Source organism: Rhineura floridana, chromosome 6 (assembly GCF_030035675.1).
Source record: "Rhineura floridana isolate rRhiFlo1 chromosome 6, rRhiFlo1.hap2, whole genome shotgun sequence".
Classification (NCBI taxonomy): Eukaryota; Metazoa; Chordata; class Lepidosauria; order Squamata; family Rhineuridae; genus Rhineura; species Rhineura floridana.
This window is the reverse complement of record NC_084485.1, coordinates 51,047,509-51,072,745: the sequence shown is the minus strand read 5'-3', so window position 1 is coordinate 51,072,745 and position 25,237 is coordinate 51,047,509. Positions and strand designations below refer to the sequence as shown.

The following is a 25,237-nucleotide window of genomic DNA, read 5'->3' as shown; positions in this document are numbered from 1 at the left end:
TCTACTCATGGAACATTAGCACCATGGAGCTTTCTCTAAGCTAGGAAACTTCATGTGGTGTTATCCCACTGGCATGCCTCCATTTCTACATGTGGAGCAGCATTTGGCTTGTTCCCGAGGCCTATTGGCCAGCTTCTGACTTCAGGATTGCAGCATAGTAAGTGTTGTTTCTTGTACAAATCACACAAGACTTATTCAAATCACTTAAGAAGCCTGTGCTACGAGGAGCTAGATTCTCACTCCTTTGGTAGCAGCTAGAACACAACTGATTTAACCAGTGGTGAATTAATGAAGCAACTCTTGGGGAAACCTCAGCAGCGATGTCATCTGAAGTAAACAGATGGTTCAAAAATATAAATATTCTTGTGATTCAGCCTAGGCTCTGGAAGGTGGGTGCTGGAGTGATTATTTGGAATAGGAACCAGGCATTTGGGTAGAGCTGCTTGTCTGCTCAGGAAGCAAGGATGGGACCAAAGAACAAAAACAGTATCGCTAAAAGTGCAACACTGCCAGGAGTACATATACTGGTTGACTGCTCCCCTGGATTAAAATAAGGCTAGTACCAACAACCAGCTTTTGCTGAACTACAACTCCTATAACCCCTGTCCGTTGGCCATGTTTGCAGAGGCTGATGGGAGTTGTAGTTGGCCAACATCTGGAGGACCAAACATTTCCCACACCTGCTCTAACAGGATCAAAACAGTATACTAATTTACAAGTCAAAAATTAAGGATTTGAGTTTTTAAAAGTGGACTCAAGAAAAGGTTGATGGCACACTTTATAATCTTACTAAAATAACAAGGCAGACACTGAAATTATTATACAAAGGCAAGTTTTGGAATAAACCAAAGATATAAGGATTTCTGTAGATGTAAAGTTTACTAGAATTTATGGAGAATTATGACCCTAAGATACCTTGACAGTTGGGAGAATTCTAACTTCTCTGATTAAAACAAGTTTAGTGTTTGTTCACTTATGGTGTCATATCACAGCAGCCTTTGCTGCCCCTTGGTCCCCATTGCAAGGTTGTGCTGCCATAGAGTTGTAGGGACACTAATAGTTCCCAAAGACACTATCAGTCTTGGAAACCACAAACTCTAGCACAATCATGTGTTAACCCCAATTTACAATTCATATTTTAAGTGCCAGATTAAAGGGTCCCTTTCCAGAAACAGGATGTTAAGAACCTACACCTCTGTGACCACTGTGATTCAACAGGATTTGGTTACCTATTCCCCTTCATGGTGTTGATAGGGGATGCTTTTTTGTCGCATTTCCTCCTTTTGCATTTCTTCATGTTCCTTCCAAACCAGTTCGAGAATCTTTTCATTCATTTGCATGCTATTATATGCCCCCACTCCCCTTTTTTCAATTACTCCAGATAATTTTTTCCTTAAAAGAAATCTTTATGAAACAACTGGAACCATTGCTACTTGGCTGAGTGCAGAAATGTCTCCTTACCAAAACAGAAACAAGAGCATTGAAATAAAAACAGAAACTTCATACCAACAAACAGATTCCATGCGAAGCAAACACTCAATATGAAGCCTTTGGACTGGAAACCATTTTAATGACAAAAATGTTTCCACATAATTTGTCTTGTCACTTGCTCTACAATCTTCATCATTATTAGCCACCCCACTCTTCTCCTTCATTTAACTGAATTTCTAGAGAACTCTAGAATCCTATTTTGACCAAGATGATCTCTTGGCTCATTACAGTTTTATGCTGCCACTTTCTTGAGAACTGCAGCTTTGTCTTACTGTCAGTTGGGCTATAAACTGTAGCCCAATGTTAACTACATAAAAGAGCAGCTTTGTAGTGCCAGGCATGAGAGAGGAGGAAAAGGGTAAGAAGTGGAATCTGAAGCTATGCTGGCCTCTCATGGTTCACACATAAAGATGAGACTACCATAAGAACCAACATATCCAAGGATGCTCTTCCTCTTAGGGGTTTCTCTTGGTCCAAACAGACAATTACTCTAGGCACAGGTCCGTTCATCTGCTGGTGAGCAATCCTAGGGCAGAAATTCAGGAGAGTCTCCTTTGTTTCTTTTGTTCTTGATATTCATTTAATTTCTGCTGGAAATATCCTGTGGATGAAAAACAAAATGCAGCAATCACTATAGATGCATTTTTATAATAACATAAGAAGATCCTGCTGGATCAGACCAAATGGCCCATCAAGTCCAGCATCCTGCTCTCACAATAGCCAATCAGATGTCTACAGGAAGGCCACAAGCAGGACCTGAATGTAAGAGTACTCTCCCCTCCTGTGATTTTCAGCAACTGGTATTCAGAAGCATGTTGCCTCTGAGGGTGGGGTCAAAGCATAGCCATCCCTCCTAAAGAACTTTACTGGCCATTTCCACGTTGTGGTAAAATGTTGTCTGGGTGGCAAGTCAGCAGTGCTGTAAACCCATTTGAAATGTTAGTGCAGAACACGGGGGATGGAGCAACTAGGGCCCAGAAGCCTGAAAGATCAGGAAGACAATGGGCCCTACCAGACAATGGGGGTTTTGCACAATAGGTATGCAGTAATTATATATTTGTTGCAGGAGATCTAGCTGTCAAAGTAACACTCCTGTGGAGATAATATATTTTTCAGTATTCAGACTATAATTTCTCAATGGGAAATACAAATCCCCCTGCCCCTAAGCTAGCATCTCAACTGCAATAAACAGTACTGTATGGATTGTGGTTGTGTGTGTTAGAGAAAGAGATCCCATGTTATACAGCCCGAGATGCAACTCTTCATCCCCACACTATAGTTATGACTGTTTTAAAATTTTCTTTTATTTATTCTAATTTTATTTATTTAATTGAGCTGGTTTAAAGTTGAGTTTATCTGGTTCACCTTTCTCAAACTGTTGTTTTAAGTATCTTAAGAGCTTTCTCTGTTTGAGAGCAATTTACTGTATCAAGTTGTTTTCTTCCTGCTTTCAATTATTTAAAGATAGTTTGAAAACATGTCTTCTTACAGTGCCTTGCAAAAGTACTTAGACCCCTGACCAATGCTCTTATATTACTGAATTACGAATGGTACATTGTAATTTCATTCTGTATTATATTTTATTTTGAAACACTGAAACTCAAAATCAATTATTGTAAGGTGACATTGGTTTTATGCTGGGAAATGTTTGTAAGAAACAAAAAAACTGAAACATGTTGCTTGCCTAAGTATTCAACCCCAACACATTAATACTTGGTAGAGCCACCATTCACTGCAATAACAACTTGAAGTCTTTTGGAGTAGGTACATACCAGCTTTGCACAGTGTCAGAGGGATCTTGGCCCATTCTTCTTGGCAGATTCAATCCAGGTCTTTCAGGTTGGTTGGACGTCGCTTGTGGATCGCAATCTTCAAAGAGCGCGACAGATTCTTAATGGGATTGAGATCAGGACTTTGACTGGGCCACTGTAGGACATTCACCTTTTTGTTCTTGAGCCACTCCAATGTTGCTTTGGCCTTATGCCTGGGAATATTGTCCTGCTGAAAAGTGAATTTCCTCCCAAGCCTCAGTGTTTTAGTGGACTGAAGCAGGTTCTCTTGCAGTATTTCCCTGTATTTTGTTCCATCCATTCTTCCTTCAATTTTTATTTTATTTATTTATTAAATTTATTTATTTATTTTATTTATTACATTTATTAGTCGCCCATCTGGCTGGCTGTCCAGCCACTCTGGGTGACATACAAAATAAAAACATACACATACATTAAAACATTAAAAATCTCAACAATAATAATAAAACCGAACCTATGCTACTATAGAAAAAGAGAGTGCTTCTGTGGGAGATACTAAAGGGCCATGGTGGGTAAGAAGGACGAGTGCAAAACACCTAGTCCAAGCTCCCTTCAAAGACCCAACTGGTTGTTAACCAATTAGAAAGTAACATTACACCCATGATTTCATAAACCTTTTTGAAACCATGAAGGCCAGAAGCTTGGTTCTCTTTAAAAATGAAACACACATGCACAAAATTCAGTACAAAATCACAGTGCTGTGCAGTTGACCAAACCCCTCATAAATGTTTAGCTGCAGTCAAGAGATTTGTACATTTTTAGTTTCTAAATATATACACATGATTTTTCCAGAGTCAAAATGTTTTATTGTGTACTGTTATAAAGAGAGAGAGAGAGAGAAAAGGACAAGACAAAAAGCCAACCTTGAGCCAACAAGGTTTTGTACATAATGAACACAAATCCTGGAAGGAAGGATATATTGTAGAGATGTAGACCTTCCTCCTTTAATGTTAAATTAAAAGTTAATTGGAAAGCAGATGGTATGAACAGAGAGAAAGTAACGTTTTCCTTTAAAAAATAAAACTCTTAAGTGTTGGGGTAGGGGTGAAGGTGGAAGTAGGAATAAGAGAAATTACGGTGTTCAAGATTGAATAATCAGAGCAGTCTTCCTGTCCACCACATTCCATCAGTTACAGTATCTGACTTTTCCCCTTTGGCAATGCAGTCAGTGTACCTCTCGTTCCCAAGCCCATAGCCAGACCAGTTGCTAACAAAGCTCAGCTCTAAAAGTCACAGTTAAAAATAGTTATAAATAAAGATTTAAATTCAGTCTTTGACATTCAGGTTTTCTTCTGTTTAAAAAAATATAAACAGTTTCTTTCTGCTGAATGCTCCCAATATATTTCCATTCTTCACTTCATGCCATTCCTCATGCTGATCCCACAAGGTTTCCAGTTTTCTTCTTTTTCTTTTGCGATCCATCTGCAGTAAGAGACTCCAGCTTTTTGCTCTTCTTTTTCTTCTTATCAGATTTCTTTTCTTTGTCATCTTTCTTCTTTGGTGTTTTGGTGCTGCTCGAAGATTTGGCTTTCTTCTTTTTCTTTGTCTTTTTCGGCACCTCTAGGCCACTCTGTGCTTTACGTTTTAACAAGATGCTCAGTCTCTGCTGATGAGAAGCATCCCCACAGCATGATGCTGCCACCACCATAATTCACTGTAGGGATGGGGAGTCCCGAGGCATGGGCAGTGTTAGGTTTGTACCACACATAGCGCTTTGAGTTTGGGCCAAAAAGCTCTAGCTTGGTCTTATCTGACCTTTACAAAACCTCTTCTCACATCGCAGCTGAGGCACACTCATGCTTTCTGGCAAACTCCAGACATGTTTTCAGATGGTCCTTTTTGAGTAACAGCTTCTTTCTTGCCACCCTCCCATACAGGCCAATGTTATGTAGTGCTCTTGATATGGTTGACTGGTGCACCATTACTCCACTCCCAGCCACTGAACTCTGTAGCTTCTTCCAAGTGATTGTTGGCCTCTCGGTGGCTTCTCTCACAAGTCTCCTTCTTGTTTGAGCACTGAGTTTTGAGGGACGGCCTTTTATTGGCAGTGCCTGGGTGGTGGGATGCAGCTTCCACTTCCTGATTATTGATCCAACTGAATCCCCACATAGCCATGAAGGTCACTGGGTGACCTTGGGCCAGTCACTGCCTCTCAGCCTCATGAAAACCCTATTCATAGGGTCACCATCGGAATCGACTTGAAGGCAGTACACACACACCTCTCTCACTTCTGTAGAATGCTCTTTGGTCTTCATTTTCCTTCAGATCCCCAGCTTGACCAATTATCCTTGAACAGTGGTGGTTTTATGCTGACAATGTGACAGCAACTTTAATGGTTCACAGGTGGAGGCCAATGGTAAGGTAACTGTGTCCTCGATAGGCCAATTTCTTTCATCTGCGTAAACTGAGAGCTTCCACAGCACAGGAGTTGAATACTTAGGCAAGCAACATGTTTCAGTTTTTTATGTTTCTTACAAACATTTCCCAGCATAAAACCAATGTCACCTTACAATAATTGATTCTGAGTTTCAGTGTTTCAAAATAAAATATCATACAGAACGAAATTACAATGTGCCATTTGTAATTCAGTAATATGAGAGCATTGGTCAGGAGTGTGATTACTTTTGCAAGGCACTGTATGCTTTTGGTCCAGTTGTTTTATTGTGATAAGTAAATCCCCCCTCCTTTTCTTCCTTAAGCATCTTCTGCATTATTTCTTCCCTATACCTTTAAGGGTTCCCAATGGTGACTCTATTCAGCTCTGGACAATTATTACACTAAAAACGTTCCTCTATTTTTGGCATTATTGGTTGGAAAACTTTTTCATTTTGCAACAAGTTATCTAGCCATGAACCTTTTTGAAATTAATTTGTCTTTCCTAGAGACCATCCTGTCATGATCAGGGCATGGTCCACATATATATTTGGGGCCAACTTCCACTGTCTCTTTTCTATCATCTGGCCTATCGCCAACCACTATTCAGCGCTTCTGTCCTTGAGGGCCAGTGAGGTGATTGGCAAGGAATGCAGGAACCTGCCTTAGTCAGACCATTTGTTCAACTCGCTCTTTTCTGTCTATATAAATATGTGATCTCTCTCCAAATGGCTCTCCAGGTTTTCAGACAGGAGTATTTCCCAGCCCTAGCTGGAGTTGCTGAGCACTGAACCTTTTGCATGCAAAGCATGTGCTCCACCACTCAAATACAGCCTTGCCCCCTGATCATGAGTCACTAGGAAAAAGCAAAAGATAGCCAGAAGGCTTTTGGCCTTGCTGAAAGAAGCTACTCCCTCTCCAAGAGGGGCTGGTGAGACTGTGAACTCTGCCTCTCTCACATCAACCACAGCTGACAGTTTGTAAGGAAACTAGGAGAGTAGGCAGAAATGATGGGCACACAATGGTGCTCAATCACACCGATTGTGTCCTTGAGCCAAATCCAAGAAAGCATTCAGTACTACTGTCCTAACCCAAGTTGGAATGTGCCCTGAAATCTTCTGAAAAAAGTGCAGGAAATACTAAGGTGCACTGTCATATTAGGGAGGGCGGCAGCAGCAACTGTAATTTTAGGTAGGGCAGCTGCAGTAACCAGGTGAACCATGGCATTTGAGAGACTCGTGTGCCGCTTCTGACCCATGGCAGTCTCATGTGAACTGAATGCACTCTGGAGTCTTCTGTGATGAAATAAAGGTTATATTTGTGGGTATTCTCCAAGTTTTGTACACCGCCCAGAGAGCTATTAGCTATGGGCGGTCTAGAAATAAAAATAAATAAATAAAATAAATAAGTTAAACCACTTCACCCACTCCCAGCTCTCTCTCTCCCATGGCCTGTTGAATGAGGACTGCAGTGTAGTTGGACACCCTTGTTGCAGGGAAGGGGAAGCAACAGGGCATAAACTTGATCCTTCGCCATCATCTATACCCATTTGAACTTTATTACATTTATATCCCACCTTTCCTGCATGGAACTCAAGGTAACATACATGATCCTCCCCTTTTTATCTTCACAACAGCCCTGTAAGGTAAGTTAGGCTGAGAGCTGGTCCAAGATCACCCAGTGTGCTTCATGGCTGAGTGGGAATTTGAACCCTAGTCCAAGATACTAACCCTATTATCATGCTGATCCATAGTCCAAACTAGTTGCCAAGCAAGGCTCTAATGGAAAGGCGGACTATAAAAGTGACACACATATATGTTTGCATCAGTTCAAAGTTCTGTATCTTCCATTTAGGTAGAGCTGAGCAGGACAAAAAGCCAAGAAAAGACAATTTCCTGGAAGTATCACCCAGCTCCCTTCTAGTTTCTGAACCTTAACATAAATTATTTATTTATTTATTTATTTAGTATCCCGCCCTTCCTCCCAGCAGGAGCCCAGGGCGGCAAACAAAACACTAAAACACTTTAAAACATCATAAAAACACATCTTAAAATACATTAAAACAAAACAGCATTAAAAACATTTTAAAAAAACAACTTTAAAAAAGGGTTAAAAACATTATTAAAAAACATATTAAACAATTCTGACAGAGATGCAGACTGGGATAGGTCTCAACTTAAAGGGCTTGTTGAAAGAGGAAAGTCTTGAAATTAGTCAAGCTTTTCTCCAAATCCATGAGAACTAAAAACTCGCCTGTTTTAACACCACTATGCATTAACAGGCTGTTGATCTCACTAACTCTCCCATCATGGCTTTGTTATCTAAACCTTTCTCATATGCATAAGCAGGCAATAATGTACGTAAATCATGCCCCTTTGATGTCTGTTCACCTCCATAAGGGAAAGTTGTTTAAAGGCTTTACGCAGAGCTTCACATATGGTGATCACCTACACTTCCTTTCTCTACATGTACAAGTGCTTGGAAGCTGCCATGGCCACCCAGTGCAATGTACAAGCAATGCAAGAGATAACATGTACAATCACTGCATGTAATTATCTACATGTGACTATTGGAAAGGTAAGTCATAGCAGCTAGAAATGGAGTGAGTATTTGACTATGTGAGCATCCCTGTTCAAATTGCTTCAAGAAGTGTCAAGTCAGGAACAGTCCATTTCAAGCAAGCTGCCCAACTAAATTCTGCTTGCTCAGTTGCATCCCTGCAACCATTTCCCATTCCTCCAGAAACTTTTTTTTAAAAAGCTTGCTGTAGGGAAGGGGGATCAGGTAAGAAGAACACAACATACAAAAAACCCCATAGGACATCATTGATCGGGGCTTGTAGTGACACTCCATCACCATCTCTGAAAGAGAGGATGCTCTGAGCATCTTTTCCTGCAGAGATGGTGATGGGGGTGTCACTATAAGCCTCGATCAATGATGCCCTATGGGGGTTTTCTATGTTGTGAGCTGTCACTACCTCCATGAGACTGAGAGGAACAGAAGTTGGGGGGTTACCTTCTACACCTTTCCTGCTCCTTTCTGCTTCTTGAATAAATAATGAGAACATCTGAGTCTTCACAAACTTTTTCAGAAACCTGCGGCTGGCCTTGGAGGTGAGGGCCTTGCAGAATGACCGCTCCTGGAAGCAGCCCTGACCATTCCTGTTCCATTTGATGTGCGCTGGATAGTGTCCAATTGTTTTGACAAAGAACTGTACAAAGGTGTCTGAAACACATGTGTTGAGTTCCTCAGAGGCTGGAATGAAAAGAAAAGGAGAGTGTGTCCAGTTCACGTCTTGCAAAAATATCTTGCCCCTGTCTAGTTCTCAGGATTTAGGGCTGTGTTCCCTCCTCTTGCACTTCCCAAGGCATGAGGGTTGGGGGGGCGGGGGGGCAAATGTTCAGAGCTGTCACACGGCTGATGGTTTAGAATTACCTCACATGGTGGCTGTCATGAGATGGAGAACTGTTTGCATGCAGTGGCTCACAATAAAGACTGGACAGTTTTTTGCACAGCATCAGATGACGTTTTGTCTTCCTGTCTCTCCCTCTCTGTCTTAGTCTTTAATATTCTTCCATTTTACAGCGCCTTTAATCAAACACCTTTAAAACTCTGCATACTAATTCATTAATGAAGAAATGTCATCTGCTTCCATTCAGTGAAGGCAGTACAGTGTATTAAATCTTCAAGTGACTACAGTGTACTTGAGTCATAAAATCCAATTTCCTAGGATTAAATTGCTAAGAAGCTGTTACTATGGAAACTTATGGCTCCGAAAGGGAGATCTACCTGCACTGCTAGCTGGCATATAAGCTGTAAGGGAAGAAATAACTATCCCCATCATCCAGAGGCTTCCAACTTTAACAACTCCGAAATGTCACAGATGAGACGCTGTCGATGTTTCATCTGGACCTCCTTCCTCATCCCACCCCCAATGTCTCAAGGTTCTGCCATGGAGTATGTCAGACATTACTCCATTTTGCAGCCTTAGCAAAAGTATGGGGAGACACACTTTTGATATACAAGATTTAATCCAAGTTACAGATCAAACCCACATTCTATCCTCAACCAGGCCTTAGCCCTGAAACATGTGCTGTAATAATGAAGAATTCAGTGTTTCAGCATATGCAGAGTGCAATTTCCCTCGCATCACTGCTTGATCAGATAGATGGTCTCTCCAGTCAAGCATCCCATTAAAAATTGGATTTAAAAGAGGAAGGTTGTTTTATCCCCAGCAAACTAGTATTCAGAGGTATAATGCCTCTGAACATGGATGTTCCATTTAGTGAGTTTAACTAGTAGCAGCTGATAGAGACAAATTCAAGGAGAATTTGTCTATGAAAAGTCTGCCTCATTTTAGAAATAAATCCCATCACTTATGATTTGCCTTGATACCCTGCTACAGCATTATAATCCCTCATCATAACCCTACCCTGCCTTGATACCTTTGAAAAAGGAGTGAGAGCGCAGTAATCCATGCTGCAGGCCCAAATGGATCTATATTGGTCTGGACAAGACCCCAAAGTGGTATGGATTCTAAATTGATCTAGGTGGGTGGAATGGACTCCAAAAAATGCAGTGTCTGAAAGCCATCCCCCCTCCCATACACACACATTTCACAGTGTTCCACCTACAGGCAGACTATGTAGAAATTTTCCTGGTTAACAAGGTTGAATCAAGATCCTCAATACCAGGGTACCATATTGTTTGACACGTTCTTATCCTATCACTTGCATGCAGGTAAAGACCATGACTGCCCACCAGCTATTTGTCTTTCTGCTTTGCCACTTATATAGACCACACAGAAACAGATCTCTGAAAAAGCAGGAATAACGCAACGGAGAGGGCACTGTGCACCAACATCACTCCTCCAGTCTGGCACAGACTGTGTGCCTGGCACACAGCAACCACAGTCTCTTCCATCTTTAGAAACAAGGATCTTCTCTCTCAGCTTATCTGTCCAAGGACAGCCACTCTGGACCCCTGCCTCATCACATATGCAAATTTTTCAAATAGCTCTGTTTTCTGTGTATACAGAAGACAGGCAGGCTTACTCTGTACGCTGTTGTTCATTGTGGGCAGAGAGGACAGCATCTCACTCTGTAGCTTAACAGGCAAAATCTCTTCTTCATCACCAACCTACAGAATTATTAAAAGAGAGTTTATTGCAACAACCAGCCACTGAAAAACAGCAGAAGCAGCAAGGACAAGGGGCTGTAGCTCAAAAAGAACCCTTTTCTAGCGGCACTTTCAGGTCTGCAGGGGAATAAACATGTCTCGCCAGCAACTCCCCAAAGATACATTCTGCATGGTTTACAGACATCTCTGGCCATCTGGATAAGTGGTCTCTGAAGAGCTCATTATCTATCACTAGAAGCTATTAGCCATCCCCTGATACCAGATAGGGTGCTAGGAGGACGGGAAGGTTGTCTCACAAAGGGAACAAGAAACAGGTGATAGAACAACCCGAGAACTGACTTTGCAATTAGATCCTACTGGTCTAGCCTGGTGGAGTGAAGCCTAACTAAAAGATCTCAGAGTGTGGTCTGAAAACACATGATCTAGCAACCTTTTGAAGACTATGCAGGTTTGGATTTGTTCAGATGAATGGATAGATATACATACATGCTATTGTTATGTGCCTTCAAGTTGATTACAACTTATGGCGACCCTATGAATCAGCGACTTCCAATAGCATCTGTTATATACCACCCTGTATGTTCAGGTGTGTGGCTTCCTTTATAGAATCAATCCATCTCTTGTTTGGCTTCTTCTTTTTCTACTCCCTTCTGTTTTTTCCAGCATTATTGTCTTTTCTAGTGAATCATGTCTTCTCATTATGTGTCCAAAGTATGATAACCTCAGTTTCATCATTTTAGATTCTAATGATAGTTCTGGTTTAATTTGTTCTAACACCCAATTACTTGTCTTTTAGCGGTCCATGGTATCTGCAAAGCTCTCCAACACCACATTTCAAATGAATTGATTTTTCTCTTATCCGCTTTTTTCACTGTCCAACTTTCACATCCATACATAGAGATTGGGAATACCATGGTCTGAATGATCCTGACTTTAGTGTTCAGTGATACATCTTTGCATTTGGGGAGCTTTTCTAGTTCTCTCATAGCTGCCCTCCCCAGTCCTAGCCTTCTTCTGATTTCTTGTCTATTGTCTCCATTTTGGTTCATGACTGCCAAGGTATTGATAATCCTTGACAAGTTCAATGTCCCCACTGTCAACTTTAAAGTTACATAAATCTTCTGTTGTCATTACTTTAGTTTTCTTGACGTTCAGCTATAGTCCTGCTTTTGTGCTTTCCTCTTTAACTTTAAACAGCATTCATTTCAAATCATTACTGGTTTCTGCTAGTAGTATGTATCATCTGCATGTCTTAAATTATTGATATTTCTCCCTGCAATTTTCACACCTCCCTCATCTTGATCCAATCCCGCTTTCCATATGATACGTTCTGCATATAGATTAAACAAATAGGGTGATAAAATACACCCGTCTCACACCTTTTCCAATTGGGAACCGTTTCTCCATATTCTGTCCTTACAGTAGACTTTTGTTCTGAGTACAGGTTGCGCATCAGGACAATCAGATGCTATGGCACCCCCATTTCTTTTAAAGCATTCCATAGCTTTCATTATCTACACAATCAAAGCCTTTGCTGTAATCTATAAAGCATAGGGTAATTTTCTAGTGAAATTCCTTGGTCCATTCCATTATCCAATATATGTTTGTGATTTGATCTCTGGTACCTCTTCCCTTTCTAAATCCAGCTTGCACATCTGGCATTTGTCACTCCATATATGGTAAGAGCCTTTGTTGTAGAATCTTGAGCATTACTTTACCTGCAGAGGATATTAAGGCAATAGTTTGATAATTACTGCATTCCCTGGGATCCCCACCTTTGGAATTGGGATGTATATTGAACACTTCCAGTCTGTGGGCCATTGTTTTCTTTTCTATATTTGTTGACAATTTTTTGTGAAAATTTGGACAGATTCAGTCTCAGTAACTTGTAGCAACTCTATTGGTATCTGTTCCTGGTGATTTGTTTCTTCCGAAAGCAGCTTTCACCTCACATTCTTACATTTCTGGTTCTTCATAATATGGCTCCTCCATGAATGAATCTGTCATCTTTGCATTTATTTTATAGAGTTCTTCAGTGTATTGCTTCCATCTTCCTTTTATTTCATCTTGGTCAGTCAGTGTGTTCCCCTGTTGATTATTCAGCATCCCTACTCTTAGTTTAAATTTCCTTTTAATTTCTCTAATCTTTTGGAATAGGGCTCTTGTTCTACTTTCTTTGTTGTCCGCTTCTATTTCTATGCAATTATTGTAATAGTTCTTTGTCCCCACGTACTAGTTGCTGTATTGTTGCATTTAGGTTTCTGACTGTGTTTCTATCTCCTTTTGCTTTCCTTCTATCTTTAACCATTTTAAGAGTTTCTTCAGTCATCCATTGTGGTCTTTCTCTCTTTTTAACTACAGGTATTGTCTTGTTGCATTTTTCCGTGATAATTTCTCTGACATCACTCCCTTGTTCTTCTGGTTTTCTGTCAACTAAGTTTAAAGCCTCAAATCTGTTCCTTATTTGATCTTTATATTCTTCTGGGATGTTATTTAAATTGTATTTTGGCATTATGTTTGCTTTGTTGTTCTTCTTTAGCTTTACCCTGATTTTCAGTATTACCAGTTCATTATCTGTACCGCAGTCTGCTCCTGGTCTTGGTTTTGCAGCAAGTATGGAACTTCTCCATCTTCTGTTACCAATTACATAATCAATTTGATTCCTATATTGAACATTTGGTGATGTTCACATGTACAGTCGTCTTTTCAGTTGCTCAAAAAATGTGTTTGCAAGAATATATACATACGATATACATACATACACACTTGCACACACACCCCTCCCCAAGTCCACATACATATTTTTTAAAGACAGAAGAGTAAGAATTACAGCTCCAAGCTTTACCTGATTAACCTGGTGTTTTATCATCCCACTCAGGGAACATGGCACAGAGGCTTTCCATGCCATTTTCCACACTGAAAAAAAATCACCCCTCCCCTGAAGCTGCTACTTAGCCCTTGAAGCTGTAAAAGCACAAGAAGGCCAGAGAAGAACATTACAAGCCAGGAAACAACCAGAGCATGAGCCAGTGTTTTAACGAATGGGGGAGGGAAGAACAGGAAAGTTTTGCCACATTGTGTACAGCAAGAAGGGGTATGAATTGCCAACATTTTGAATACGGGGAGCTAAAGAAAGGGAGGAATCAAAGAGAAAGCCAAGGCTACATGCCTCGTCAGTGGCATGCTGCTGATGGAGGACAATGGACAGTGATGTTGCTGACGGAGAATGGGTCAGGGAGAGAAACGATTGGGAGGCAAAAGACTGGAGGAGTGATCAGTGTTTGGCATGTTGAATTTGAGTTGGCAACAAGTGGGAATGGAGAAATGTTAGCAGAGTGAGGCAAAGCTGGGTGTTATCTTCTATGTGGATTCATGGAACTGCATGAGGCCACCCAAGGTGAGCGTAAGAGAATAGCAGGGGACCACAACAGAGAGGGAGGAAGGCTGAGGAGGCGTTAACAAGTAGTCTGGCATTTAAGAGAACCAGGAGTGCAAAGAGCCACAGAAATCTATGCCACATAGAGAGCCAAGCAAGAGAGAATAGTCACCTGCATCAAAGGCAGGAGAGAGCACAAGGAGGACAAGAATACTTTTTAAAATGTATCTGCGATTTTGTCTGCAACTGCAGCAAGAGGAGTTTCAGTAGAGTGCAGAGGCCAGATTTGGTGGAGGGGCCAAGAGCAGAACCGGAACAGAGAAAGTCAAGAGATTGGGAGTGAATGGTACACACCAGGAGTTTGTGGAAAAGGGGAGAAGGGAGATTGGCCAATATTTAAAGGGTGAGGAAGGGGCTAAGGGAGGGCTTTCAAAGAATGAGGCTTTTTTCATCACTATAGGAAAAAAGATGGAACAGAGATAGGTTAATGATGGGATGGAAAGGGGAGGAAAGTTTATTTATTTATTAAAACTTTCCCCACCTTTTAATTTCTCTATAGCAGGGTGGGGGGATGTGAATGTGTGGCCCTTCAGATATTGATGGATTCCAATGGCCAACAAAAAAGAATCAAGAGTGTACTTCTGAGGCCGTTAGAGACATGGGAATGACCCAAGAAGTACTGGAAAGCAGGATTTTTAGAAGGTAAAGGAAGGGTGTGGCAAGCAGAGTTACGGAGGGTGTAGAGAGGCTGCAACAGCAACAAATAACTGCGACTGCAATCCAGTACTGTACACACTTGCCTGGGAGTAAGTCCCATTGCACCCAATGGAGCTTACTTCTGAGCAGACATGTATTGGATTGCAGCCTTATTCAGTATCACTGAAGAAAGATGAAAAGTCCTGGGCAGAAGGCGAGGAGGGTAGTGCTGTAAGTGCAAGACTGAGTAAAGCATAATTGCCAAGAAGTGGCCATCGAAGTTGTGCACCTGAAGACAATGTCAGATTCGGATTGAACTTACCAATTTTAAGAACTTTCCTTCACACAGATCGACAAGTAGCACCTAAAAGGCAAAAGATAGCCATCTTTCTTTGTCCAGAAAGGCCTTAAGAATTAGCAAATTAACTAGAGAATGTTCAGAATTGGAGGGATGAAAGAGGATGGGGGATTCTGGAGCTTCTCACCCTTACAGAAGGCAGAGGTTCCAACCAAGTTGAGCCAAACTGCTCATCAATGTTGTAGGTTCTCACACCCAGTAATTGTGGGTGTAGTTATGTTGAGTTTGGGTTTTTTATGTTATTAAGGTTTTGATGTAAGCTCCTTTAAGGGGCTTGAGTCAGGCCAAAAGATGCAAACTGATGACTTAATTAAATTAAAATTAAACCAGCAGCCAAACTACAATTAGAGAGATCACCTTTTGCCATATATACCTAGTAGGTCACTGCAATCTACAGAACAGCTTTTCCTGTAAGTTCCAAAGATATCAGAAGGCCACTCCACTGTTACTCAGAACAGGGCTTTCAATGTGGCTACCCCATTCTGTGGAACAGCATTCCTGTCAAAATATGACAAGCACCCACTATCTGCACTTTCCAGAAACAAGTGAAGATATTTTTGTTCCAACAGGCTTTCCCAGCAGAATTAATGGGTCTGTCGTGGGTGTCGATTTGAACATATCTGCTTTCTTGTATTTTTAACTGTTTTTGCTGTTTTTATTGTACATCACCATGAGACGATTGTGTAGAAGGCAGTTAATAAAAATATCTACACTGAAAAAATCTGGGCATCAGTTTCAGTGTGGGCTCCGCTAATATTGTGGTTGGATGGAACCACATCCAATTTTATGGGTGCGAAATGTCCATGCCAAGCCTTTAAGATGTCATGAAGCTAGCTATGAAACTGGTAGTTAGAAGCCTTGTCAGCGGAAGGGCACAGGGAGTCACCACGAGTGCTGATCCTAGGGGCTATGATAGTTCCAATCACACAGTAATTTTTTGCTCTTTTGCCCATTCAGTGCCCCTTTTTCCTCACTCAGAGACATGCAAGACAATACCTCTTCCATGGGTTGATCCTGAACCTCATCCAGGTAGCGCTTTTGGATCCCAACCATGAAGGGCGTGGGGCAGCAGACAGTGCTGAGAAGCTGCTCTGGAACCACTGGAATGTACGTATGGGCCCAGGTAAAGGGGTAAAGGAGAGCTGCAGCTGCATGAATGCACTTGGAGAGGGAGCTGAAAAGGGAGTCACAATGCTGATGAGAACGTTATGGAGAGACACTCAAAAAGGTAAGGGGAGCATCTGAAAACATCAACTGGTGTACAAATGCCCTTCATGATTTTATTATTTCATTACTTGAATTTATCACCAGCTTTATCTTGATTTTATAAGTGTAAAACTGAAATTCAGGTAAGCGGCTAAGAAACTAAGACAAAAAAAAAGTGAAATATCCCAATTTTCTAATAGCCTATTTCTAGAAAATAAGCTCCAAAGACATGCAACTCTAGCCTTGCAGTGAATCTTGGAGGAGAGGAGGATTGCCAGCTCAGAACCTAGGGAAGCCTCCTGTCTTCGACAGCTCTGCAGCTGCAATTGCAATACAGCCACAGCTTCTCTCGCCCATCCCACCTTGGTCACCACTTTGCTCCCTATCCCTTCTGCTTTGGAACAGAGCAAGAGTTCTGAGGGAGCCGATCCACCAGGCAGCAAGGGAGAAGCAGCTGTAGAAATATTTCTTAGTCACCTTGTCACTGAAGCCAAGGTGTTTTACCTGAGTTCCTCAGCCAGGAATACTATCCGTCGTTCCAGGGCTGCAGAGGCAAATATCTGGAGGATCTTCTCGGGACTGAGACACTGAAAGAGGGCCTGAAATTCCACATGTTCCAAGTGAGAGTCCAGGGGTCGTGTTAGCTCAATTTGCTGTGAGGAACCAACCAAGACATGGCAGGATGATCATGTTAACATATGTAGACAAAAATGCACAGCCTTTGTTTCACAGGCTTAGCAAAGATAGTCCCTGCTCTCCCCACCCCACCCCATTCATGAGCATTAGAATTTGATCAAGAGGAATCTTTATGATCAGCTCAAATTACTTCTCTATAATTTATCCTAAAGGCCCTTTTTGGATATAACACTAAACTACAGTTTAGTGCACGAGCAGCAGCAAGTGACCTGCACACTCCCTTCCACTCTCCACTGGCCCCATGGTTTTCCAAGGAGCTGGTGGTGATGAAGCGTGTCAGACGGGGACTAGAGCGACGTTGGCGGAAGACTCAGAGTGAAGCTGATCGAGCTCAGGCTAGAGCCTATTTGAAGGCCTACTCCGAGGCAGTACGGGCTAAGAAGAAATCTTTCTTCTCAGCCTCCATTGCCTCTGCTGGGAGCCGTCCAGCGGAACTGTTTCGAGTGGTTAGGGGGCTTTAAGTTTTAGCCCCCGTGCGGGTAATTCTGACCACTCAGCAGACCGCTGTCAAGAATTTGCACTGCACTTTGCGGACAAAGTCGCTCAGATTCGCTCTGACTTGGACGCTGAAATTGATACAGTCTCTGAGGATGTAACTTCGGCGCCTGTTTGTCCAATTAAAATGGATTCTTTTCAACTTGTTTTGCCTGAGGTTGTGGACAAGATCCTTGGAGCGGCGCATGCCACCACGTGTGTACTGGACCCTTGCCCTTCCTGGCTCATTAGAAGTACCAGAGGGGGACTGGTCGATTGGGTCAGGGGAGTAGTCAATGCCTCTCTACAACAAGGCAGAATTCCATCATGCTTAAAGGAGGCAGTTATAAGACCACTGCTGAAAAAGCCCTCCCTGGATCCTTCTTTACTAGGTAACTACCGGCCAGTCTCCAATACTCCATTTTTAAGCAAGATAATAGAGCATGTGGTGGTCACCCAACTCCAGAGATTCCTGGATGATACGGATTATCTGGATCCATTTCAATCTGGTTTCAGGCCTGGCTATGGGACAGAGACGGCTTTGGTCAACTTGATGGATGACCTACGCAGAGAACTGGACAGGGGAGTATGTCTCTGCTGGTTCTACTGGACCTCTCAGCGGCTTTCGATACCATCGATCATGGTATCCTTCTGGGCCGCCTTGCTGAGATGGGACTTGGGGGCACTGTGTTACAGTGGCTCCAGTCCTTCCTGGAGGACTGAACCCAGAAGGTGGTACTGGGGGACTCCTGCTCGGCCCCTTGGCCATTGACCTATGGGGTCCCTCAGGGTTCCGTTCTGCCCTCCATGTTATTTAACATCTACATGAAACTGCTGGGAGAGGTTGTCCGGGGTTTTGGGGTTCGGTGCCATCAGTATGCTGATGACACTCAACTCTATTTCTCTTTTCCACCTGAAGCCAAGGAAGCCGTACAGGTCCTAAATCAGTGTCTGGCATAAGTGATGGACTGGATGAGGGCAAACAAGTTGAGATTAAATCCTGACAAAACAGAGGTACTCCTGGTCAGTCGGAGGGCAGATCAGGGAATAGGGATTCAACCGGTGCTGGATGGGGTCGCACTCCCCCTGAAGTCTCAGGTTTGCAGTTTGGGTGTACTCCTGGACTCAGCTTTGAATTTGGAGGCCCAGATTGCTGCTGTATCCAGGAGCACATTTGCCCAATTAAAACTGGTGCGCCAGCTGCGCCTGTTCCTGGAGCTGCCTGATCTGACTAGGGTGATGCATGCCTTGATTACATCCTGCTTAGACTACTGTAACACGCTCTACGTGGGGCTGCCTTTGAAGACTGTTTGGAAACTTAAATTGGTACAAAGAGCTGCAGCCAGAATGCTAACCAGGGCTGGTTACAGGGACCACACAACTCCCCTGTTACAACAGCTCCACTGGCTGCCAGTTTGTTTCCGGTCACAATTCAAAGTGCTGGTTTTGACCTACAAAGCCCTATATGGCTCAGGTCCAGGCTATTTGACAGATCGTATCTCCCTACATGAACCTGTCCGGGATTTGAGATCTTCAGGTGAGGCCCTTCTTGTGTTCCCCACACCTTCGCAAGCACATATGACGCAGACACGAGATAGGGCCTTTTCGGTGGCTGCCCCTAGGCTGTGGAACTCCCTTCCGAGTGAGGTACGATCAGCTCCCTCCTTGCCGTCTTTCCGGCGACAAGTAAAGACTGTTTTATTTCAACGGGCATTTGGGATAGAGAACGACCAGGATTAAGTGTCATAGGTTTGGTGACTACATTATATGATTTTATTATTTTAAATTGTCCGCTGTTTTTAACCTATTTTTTATGGTTTTAATTTTTCTCATAGTTTAATTCTTTTTTAATAGTATACTTTGTATGTTTTCATTAGTGTTGTTTTTACTTGTAAGCCGCTCTGAGTCCTACTGGAAAAAGGGCGGGGTAGAAATAAAGTTTATTATAAGTTTATTATTGAAGTGGATGTTTCTGATATCCTCCTTGCATCTGCACCAGGGAAAAGAGGTGAGAGGCAGTTTGTAGACTTAAGACTTGCTGCTGCTTGTGCACTTAATGCTGCACAACGGCTTGATGTAACATCCAAACTCGGTCAGTGGCCTGAGTCACTCTTCAAACCTCTTAGCAGAAGAAACATCAAGAATTTACTTACCTCCCTATTAGGTGGTTTCATGTATTAATAGACATTGGTTGTTAACAATGAATATGTCAGTTCTAATTTGTTGAAAATGTATTTCCAATATTGGGACTGTTAATACCACTTTAAAGTAAGCTCTCATATTAAACAACCATTTCATACATTTTTATTTAATAAATGTAAATGTACTGCCTTCAAGTCGATTCCGACTTACGGCGACCCTATGAATAGGGTTTTCATGAGGCTGAGAAGCAGTGACTGGCCCAAGGTCACGCAGTGAGGTTCATGGCTATGTGGGGATTCAAATCCTGGTCTCCCAGGTCATAGTCCAACACCTTAACCACTGCACCACACTGGCTCTCTTTACTTCCATGCAATACTATTTAAAGGCACAATCCTAGTTTTCACCTGCAGAGGGCAGAGTACAGAGATTCCTGCTATACCAAATGCATAGCAATACACACCAGCCCACAGAATCTGGAGATCCTAAGATTCTCCACTCCACTTGCTGGGCCATTCAGCAACCTAGGGTCCTGCATGCACACACAATGCATTTGCCAGGATACAATTAATATACAGAACAAGAGCTAGCAAAGCACACAGGTCGACCTCAGCTACCTGCTGTTTTGTGAAGCAAAGCACAGGCTGAAATGAATATCTTATGAGAGTGGCTGGGGTGAAAGGAGTAGTCTGGTGGGACATCTTCTCCCCTTCCTATCTTCACTTGCTATTCAATAAGATTAGCCCATGTTCAGAGACAGCCCTCCCCATTTGCCATCATCACTGACTGGGAAGCAAGCAGAGGACCAGAAAGCAAGGATGACTCAAGCTGCAATCCTACGCACAATGACTTTGGAGTACATCCCATTAAATTCATCCCATTACATTTCCCATTAAATGTACTTTCAGATGGAGACTGTACATCTATTTCCTCCTCTCCATCCTGTCACATGCTCCTTCTTATTTGCACAGATGTTTTTATTTCAAATGGCCACAGAGGGGCAATAACTTAAGCAACCCTTGGATTTGCCATACTGCCTATAACTTGCTACTGCCAAGGCAGAAAAACAAATGCTTGTTTCTGTACTAAACTAACTGTTCCTGTTGCCCTTACAAGCTTAATTTCAGCTGCCCACTAAAAGCGTACACAATAACTAAAGGCAATCCCAGCCAATGCTGCCTATATCCATCTTGGCCCCATGGACTGAGAACAGCTTTCTGCCAAGTGGCAGAAAGAGGACCAGTCTCTTTGGGAGGTACAAATGTATATACCATATGTACCAAGGGTGGGGAACTTTCAACCCATGGGCCAAATTTGGCCCAGCATAGGTCCCAATTAGGTCCACTAGGCTGCTCCCCCAAACCACGTCCAACTGCCCCACACCTGATGTCATATGTGGCATCAAATGCCCAAACAGGGGCCTTAAAGTGCACTCCCAATTTTTCATTGGCAAAGGGAGGCTCGCCATCAGCACCAATCAACTGATAGGCAGTGACTTCAGGCTTGGTAGGATCGGCTGCACAAATCAGTTCACCATGGGAAAAACTCAGTAGCACAGCAGACCCCTTCAGAAAATGGAGCTTAAACTCCATGCCAATCACTAGACTGGCAGTAACTTCAAGCCCCGCTTGACAAAAATTGCTCACCTGACATCATGGGGGCATCAGGTGATTGTTAGGCCCTGCTCACACGTCAACATGGCCCACAGAGAGCAGGGAACCCTGGAACCAGCCTCCTAAGCAGATCAAATTCCCCCTCCCTGAAATATACCAATCAGGATTTGCTATAGGTTCACCCCTCCCTGAGATCTCTAGCTTGGCTTCCTCCTGATTTTACAATACAGCAGACAGAGGCTGTAAATCAAGGTCAGTATATCTTTCCCCACTCCTAATGCTTTAGGCTATTCGGATTTTTGTTTGATTAAATGTACATTTGTTCTCCCTTTTTTACAAAAAGCAGAATCCGTTTCAAAACATTTCAAAACCATTCCAGGAAAGGGAGGGGGAGAAGGTGTTTTAGTGACATCACAACATCATTACAGCCAATCAGTGCTGCCCTAGGGTCAGCTTCCATTGCAAACAAGAGGAACTGGTTTCTCTAAGGTTGATCCTGGAGAGAATGTTTACACAAGTCTACAAAAGGCAGCAAGTAGGCTTCCACAACAGCCTGACTGCTGAAATAATCTGTTTTCCATGGACAGTTTCTCCTTCCCCATAAAAGCCAAGAAAAAAGCGTCTGGTGGAAATAGATACTGCTATGCCCATTTAAGGAAAATGAAAATACGCGGATGCTTTTGAGGAAAATGCAGTCAGTACCCTCTATCTAACTCCTCCAGCTGCCTGAAGCATTGAGCAAGCCAGGAAATCATACCAGAATTTCATTCTCTGGCAGCTGAAAGAGAGAAACTTTTGACATCAGAAGAGGAAGTCAAAAGTCACTAGGACAGAAGGAAGCAGCAGCAAAGCAAGGCAAGTCATGCTTTGTGGCCCAACACCTAAGGAATGCTTCTAAAGCAAGAGGGCACTTCCCCAGGGAAGAAACTTGCTGCAGGCTAGAAGAGATGCCAGAAGCATTAGAATGCAGGGCTGTGACACCTTTCATGGCTGCATCAAAGAGGGAATTTGGGCAGGTCCATATTGCCATGTCACAGGACTGCAGGAGGAAGAGAATTTGTACCTGCCCAAATCTCTCCTTCTGTGGAAATATTAAACGTACACAAGCCCTGTTCTCTATTGTACCTGGTGACTTTTTCTACATGGTAGCAAACCACATCCTAATCTCATTCTAGGGATTTGCTTGCACTATGATTCAATGTACCAATACCAAATCAAACCACTCACGTCATTATGCCCAGACAAGCAATGCTAGACAGGCAAGTAAATGAAGAAGCAGTCACAGTTGCTGGATCTGTAATAGAATAAGGTGTTTTTGGCAGGCACAGCTTACCATACAGTTGTAAGAAAAGCTGCACCTGCAGAAATCCCCTCTTCTATACAGCCGTTACAGATCCAGGAGTGCTTTCCTTAGCCCCTGGTCATCCTGGATGACAATGCAAGCATGCACAGGGCATCTCTATCCAGGGATCAACCTCTAGCACAGCCTTATCAGTTCAGGCCCCAAAGCATCACTTTAGGTAAGTGGTAGAGCACATAATTTGCATACATTCAGTCCATGGCCTATCCACATGGGATGAGGATCAGACAGCTGGTGATGTGAAAGACCTCTTCCTGAGACCCTAGGGCACCTGTAGCTCTCCCCATATTGCTGAACTGCAACTCCAAGCATCACAGATCATTGCCCATGTTGGCTGAGGCTGATGGAAGCTAAGCCAAACAACATCATGATGGCCACAATCTGGCCCACGGGCCAGACATTCCCCACCCCTGGTCTAGAGCTTTTTGACGGGTCCCTTCCATCTAGGCACCATTCAGCTCCATAAGTTCACTTCTACCATTGTGCAGTAGCCTCTTGAGGCAGAGGCACGGGCCTAACAGTGGTTTGTCAATGTCCTGTGAATTCAGATGTAATGCCAACCCACAGTAAGCTCAAACTGAGGTTTGCAAAGCAGCTTCAAACTGTGGCTCCAGATTTGAATAAACCATGGGTTGCAGGCAGATTTGGGTTCAGATGTTAACATGAAACCATGGCGTTCAAACCATGGTTTCGCATTAACATCTGGACCCAGTCATGGAGTGTTATGCAAACATCAGCTCCAGGCTTGTTGCACTCCCAGCTGAACTACCGCCATTACTGACTTATTTACTAGCCACAACAGAACCAGTCAAGATTATTATAAAAAATGCAGCGGTACAAGTGCTCACTGGGGAAGGTATTGCCAATATGTTAACCCTCTGCTGTAAGAATTACACTGGCTGGCCATTAGCTACAGGGCAAAGTTCAATGTTCTGGTTTTGGTCTACAATGCCCTATGCAGCTTAAGACCAGGACACCTAAAAGGTTGTCTTCCCCCTTATATACCCAGTTGATCACTGTGCTCTGTAGGTGAGGGCCTCCTGCAGATACCATCTTATCAGGAGGTCCGTTCTGCACAGGAAGCAGACCTATAAGCATTGTGGCACTGACACTTTGGAATTCTCTCCCCTTAAATATTAGAAAAGCACCATCTCTGTTATCTTTTCGGTGCCTACTGAAGACCTTCTTTCAGCAAGCCTTTTAAGAAGAGATCTTACCCTAGTGTGAGTCTGTGCTGGAACCACTGTTTTTAAAGTCATTTTTTACAGACTTTTTAAGATGTTTTGTTTTAATATGTTTTTTAAAATGTTTTAATATGCTTTAAAGTCTTTTGTTTTAAAGTGCTTTTAGTGTTTTTGTTTGCTGCCCTGGGGGCCTTCTGGGAGAAAGGGCGGGATATAAATTTAATAAACAAACAAACAGGTACAAACCTCTGTCCCCGAGTCAGGGATGAAGCTTTGAATAGTGACCGTTTTTCCTGGTGCTGGAAAAGGGGATTCGCGTAGACCCTGCATAAAGGGATAGATGACTGCTGCAGAGATCTGTCGCCTCTTCTCCACCTCATCCAAAATCTAAGGGAAGAAGAGGGATTATGAGCCACCTAACAGCCACTCTGAATCTGCTCCTGGTAATGGTTTTCACCCCTTCCAGGGATTGTTCAAAGAAAAAAAGAATTTCTATGCAAAGAAGCCACATTGTGATGTGCAAGACTGTAGTTTGCATCTTTACCCTTAAATATTTTGGTGCCAACTCCTCTTGTACCGTGATTTTCCTGAAAGGGCATCACAAACACTCTGTAAAGCAGGGGAGGTTGAGAGAAAGCCTTTCCCATACCTAGTCTACTGTACATTATTGGCTCTTCATTAGCCACACCCAGAGGGGGAATGGGATGATCTGCCTTCGGTTGTAAAATCTCTTTGAAGCCGTATATAAAAAAAAAGCACTCAGGCTGCTCCCACCAGGTTCTACAGTAATAAGGGGCGGGGTTTGAGTAGTGTCATGTGCCCCGGTTTGCAGAACAATGGTGCGCAGAGCACATTTCCACTCATCACTAGTTCTCTGACTCTGGGATTAAGAAGCATGGTTTCCAGGCAGGACTGAGCTTCTCTTCCTTTCTACTGATCCTTCACATAAGAAATACAGAACGCTGTTAGGTTTAATCATGGGATAACAAGGTAAGTAACTCTGAGACATATTTCTGTATATGTTGAAGAGCAAAAGGGAGCACTGTGGGAGAAAAGAGACAATCCAGAACCCCTACCTTTGAAAACAGGCCAAAACAACCCAAGCAGCTTATGATGCAGTAAACCTCTGGGAGACGAGCACCTCGTCCAGATGGCTGAAAAGTAATTTTGCACATACAAAGGTTAACCACTGCTAAATGTCATGTTCTCATTATGCATCTATATCATACAAGTAATACACAATATGTTCCCCCGAAGCAACAAGAAGAAGTGGTCTAAGTTATGAAGCACAACATTTAAGGGGCCTAAACTGAATTGTTGC

General features: G+C 42.8%; 1 protein-coding gene across 2 annotated transcripts in view; it reads right to left on the bottom strand.

Moving 5' to 3' along the window:
* Positions 1-1,549: 1,549 nt before the first annotated feature.
* Positions 1,550-25,237, bottom strand: part of DENND2D (DENN domain containing 2D) — a 60,283-nt gene continuing 36,595 nt past the window's right edge. For both annotated transcript variants that reach the window (XM_061631817.1, XM_061631816.1), the window contains 8 exons: positions 24,993-25,070; positions 24,163-24,303; positions 16,955-17,103; positions 16,241-16,418; positions 15,209-15,250; positions 10,730-10,814; positions 8,691-8,930; positions 1,550-2,092 (listed from right to left, as the gene is read on the bottom strand). In XM_061631817.1, the coding sequence (XP_061487801.1) occupies positions 2,031-2,092; positions 8,691-8,930; positions 10,730-10,814; positions 15,209-15,250; positions 16,241-16,418; positions 16,955-17,103; positions 24,163-24,303; positions 24,993-25,070 (975 nt within the window). In that variant the 3' untranslated portion in view covers positions 1,550-2,030. The remainder of the gene's footprint in view (positions 2,093-8,690; positions 8,931-10,729; positions 10,815-15,208; positions 15,251-16,240; positions 16,419-16,954; positions 17,104-24,162; positions 24,304-24,992; positions 25,071-25,237) is intronic.